The 3,559-nt window shown below is 58.6% G+C and overlaps 1 protein-coding gene across 1 annotated transcript; it reads right to left on the bottom strand.

Moving 5' to 3' along the window:
* Window positions 1-784: 784 nt before the first annotated feature.
* LOC106841939 (lymphocyte antigen 6H-like) lies at window positions 785-2,671 on the bottom strand. The gene is made up of 4 exons (XM_014858218.3): window positions 2,470-2,671; window positions 2,260-2,316; window positions 1,890-2,015; window positions 785-1,567 (listed from the first exon to the last, which is right to left on the bottom strand). Exons 2-4 carry the CDS (start codon window positions 2,309-2,311, stop codon window positions 1,326-1,328), a joined length of 420 nt encoding a protein of 139 aa, XP_014713704.1. The 5' UTR covers window positions 2,312-2,316; window positions 2,470-2,671; the 3' UTR covers window positions 785-1,325.
* Between the last annotated feature and the right edge of the window lie 888 nt (window positions 2,672-3,559).

Here is a 3,559-nt window from a genome sequence, read left to right as displayed (position 1 = left end):
GGACAGACCTGCGGGGGCAGCACCACAGGCTCTTTGTCTCTGCCCCAGATGGGCATGAGACTCAGGCACTTGACTCCTCCCCGTGCCTTAGTTTCCCCACCTGTGAAGGGAAGGGCCAGCCCTGGTCTCCGAGGCCCTGCCGACCCCACCATAGCGATCCCTATGGGATTCCCAGAGCCACACTCAGAGTTCCCGGGTAAGGGCGGCTGTAATGAGGGAGGGAGGGGCTTCTCTCTGGAAGATGTGCCTGGGGGACCTAGGGAGGAGACAAAGCTCTGGTCACCACAGTCCCACTGGGAGGAGCAGGGTCCTGTGGGGTCAGGGAGCCCCTGAGCTTCAGGGTCACCCTAGGGGACGGGTGCTCAGAGGGGAAGAAAGTGTGAAAGATGCTGGAGACGATGGAGGGAAGGAAGCAGCCAGGCCCCCTCCCCTGCCACCACCACCACCTCTGCTGAGGGTGTCGCAGCAGTGCAGCCCCCACATGGGCCCTGGACAGATGCCCCCCATGGAGGGTCCTGGTGTGGCTCCCAGCAGGGGCTCAGAGAGCGGGGAGTGTGCGTCAGAGCAAATGCTTCATGGGGGGCCGTGGGGGCCACCCCCTGGTGTGCGATGCTGGCCCCTCCAGGGTCTGCCCCTGCCCCTAGCCCCCTGGCCATCAGAGCTCGTGGCCGAGGGAGCACCGGGCTGCCCAAGAGGCTTCCTCGGAGGCAGGTGGCAGAGACCCCCACACACACTCCCCCCGACCTCCCCACCGTGGGGCTGAATGGCATGTGAAGAACAGGAGGGGGCTGAAGAGCATTTATTGTCTACTGACTGCCGTGGGCGCTCTGCAGAGGACCCGCTGGAGGGGCTGTGGGCTCCGCTGTCCTAGAAGCCCCTGTCCAGCCGGGGCTCGGCAGTCTCTGCATCTTGAGTCTGTGGTTGATTGATGGTGTTCGCAAAGTGTGACAGGCCTGTTGGCATAGCAGGGCGGTGGGCTTGGGGCTGGGGCTGCCCAGATGGGTGGGCAGGAGTGGCCGAGGGTCAGCAGAGGGTGGAGGCTGCCCGCGTCCTTCCCTGGGCCTCTGGGTCCCGGCTGTAGCAGGAGGAGGAGTCCAAGCATAGCCTACGCTTGCGAGAACTCATGGGTCTGAGCGTGTGTGTGGATGCGTGTGAGCGCATGCGTGTGAGTGTGTGTGCCTGTGAGTGACTGCTTGTGCGTGTGTACACGTGTGTGCGTGTGCGTGAGAGAGCGAGCTTGAGGTGGGAGCTGCTGTGAGTGCCACGTGGAAGGACGATCAGTAAGGACGCTCCCCCTCAACTTGGTGTCTGAGTCCCAGGGGTCCTCACAGCAGGGCCCAGAGGAGGGCAGGCCCCAGGCTGAGCAGGAGCCCCCCAGCCAGGGCCCAGAGGCTGCGCGCCACCTGGGCCACCCCATTACAGAGGTCCTTTTCACAGCAGGCCACATCCCGCACTTCTAGGTTGAACGCCCCCGTTGGGTTGGATAGATTCGCAATCAGCTGCATCACCTGGGAAGCTTCCTGGCAGGAGGGGGCACAACCCTTAGGGTTTATCGTGGCTGTCTCCCCTGTGGGGGAGAAAAGGAAACGCCGGATGTGGGAGGCCCCCCAGTTCCCTCTGACCTCTGGGGTTGTCCCTCATCGCCCTCTCCCCAGGGCTGCTTGGCGCCCCATTCCTCTGCTGGGAGGCCCATCCCACCCCACCAAGCCCCCACAGCCTCTGGAGGCTAACCCCTCTTGTACAGATGGGGACACTGAGGCAGGCCAGTGAGGGCCCAGGTGACACGAACACTGGCCTCTGCCACACTCATACTCCTTCCATGAGGCCAGGGGGAGCCTCAGAGCAGAGCCCCCTGAACCCACCCCCACATTCTGATCCTGGGAACTCACCAGTGGCCGTGGTCAATGTCATGCTGCCCTTGTAGCAGACACTTGGTGTCTGGGCACATGAGAAGGTGAGCTGGCACTTCTGGCCATTCGCGAGATCAGCACAGTTGTAGCACTGCAGGCTCAGGGCTGAGACCAGAGGGGGACACAGGTCAAGCTCAAATGGCAGGAAGGCTGGATTTAGACCCCCACAGACCACAGCCACAGCCCACATTGGAGCGTGGCCTCTGGGCCCCTGCATAGGAACTGTGGCCCCTTCCCGCCTTCTGGGGTTCTGGAGGACAGACTCCCCACATGCTCACACACAGCCTCTCACAGGGGATGCCGCCCCATGCCCCCAGGACAGGTCCCTGCCGGGTTCCCTGAGACTCACCTTGCTCGGAGCACAGCAGCACGGCCAGCAGGATGAGATAGATGCCTTTCATGGCTCCTGGAGATGGCACAATTCCAGTGGGCCCCTTTAGGGTGCTCCAGGTTCAGGCTCCTACCCTCCTCCCCACACCCGGACCCTTCATAGCTGACCCCTCTGCAGGCCTCCCCCAGCCCCCTGTGCAGGCCAGGTGGCTCTCCCACCTTGACTCACCTGCTATCTTCAGCCTACACTCTGGAAACCAGCATCTGGAGCCACTTCCTCAGTGGCTCAGAATATATCCCCTTGCACCCTTGTGCCCCACCCATGAGAACTGGGGGAGGGCGGGTGCTGGGCTGTGTGTCTCCGCCGTTTGCAAGGATTCTAGTGGTCAGACTCTACCCGGGACCATTAGTCATTAGTCACAGGCCAGGATGGTGGGCGTGAACTCCGGGCCTGCTGGGAAGGGCTGATTGGCAGAAATCCCGCCTCTTTCTCTTTGAGGAGCGGTTGCTTTGGGGAGATCCCAGGAGGAAGCTCGGCAGCCTCCAGTTTCCAACCGCCCTTCCGAGGCCTCTCTGAGGCCACCGGCCCCCTCCTCAGAGCTGTAAAACTGAGACCTCTCAATGTTGATCCTGTCTGTCCCCTTTCCCTTCTCTGGGCTCCCAGTCCCAGTCCCCTCCTGGTGTCCTCCATGCATCCCCCACCCCTCTGTGTGTCCTTTGTCTGCCCTTGGTGTCAGGGTAACGCTGGCCTCACAGAATGAATTCAGAAGTGTCCCCTCCTCTTCAGTGTTCGGAAGAGTTTGAGGAGGGTTGATGTTTATTCCTTTTTAAAAGTTTGATAGAACTGATGCGGGCTCAGTGAGCCGAGGAGTCGAAAGAGAGATTTCTCAGACTCAAGGTCTCGTGGTAGTGCTTCTTTACTCCCAGAATAACAGGGGGACAGGACCCAGGGACAGTGAGAACTGCAATGGGTTGAGGGTAGCGCTAAATTTATAAGGCATAGATATGTGAGTTATTTCTTTACAGGACAAAGGAAGGATCATGTTAAAAATCATTAAAAATTAGAGCAGAAATAAATGATATTGAAACAAAAAAGACAGTAGAAAGGATCAATGAAACAAAGAGTTGGTTCTTCGAAAAAATTAACAAAATCGACAAACCCTTAGCAAGACTCACTAAGAAAAAAAGAGAGAAGTCTCAAATAAATAAAATTAGGCATAAGAGAGGAGAAATCACAATGGATACCAAAGAAATACAAGGGATCATAAGAGAATACTATGAAAAACTATATGCCAACAAATTGAACAACCTAGAAGAAA

This window comes from Equus asinus, chromosome 12, assembly GCF_041296235.1.
Source record: "Equus asinus isolate D_3611 breed Donkey chromosome 12, EquAss-T2T_v2, whole genome shotgun sequence".
Lineage (NCBI taxonomy): Eukaryota > Metazoa > Chordata > Mammalia > Perissodactyla > Equidae > Equus > Equus asinus.
This window is presented reverse-complemented; position numbering and strand designations above follow the sequence as displayed.

What these genes read in the sequence shown, in the direction of transcription:
- LOC106841939 (XM_014858218.3), bottom strand. Translation starts at nt 2,311, where the DNA reads ATGAAAGGCATCTATCTCATCCTGCTGGCCGTGCTGCTGTGCTCCGAG. An exon ending in GCTGCTGTGCTCCGAGCAAG is followed by an intron (nt 2,016 to 2,259) that starts GTGAGTCTCAGG and finishes CTCTGGTCTCAG; the next exon opens with CCCTGAGCCTGCAGTGCTAC. An exon ending in GACATTGACCACGGCCACTG is followed by an intron (nt 1,568 to 1,889) that starts GTGAGTTCCCAG and finishes TCTCCCCCACAG; the next exon opens with GGGAGACAGCCACGATAAAC.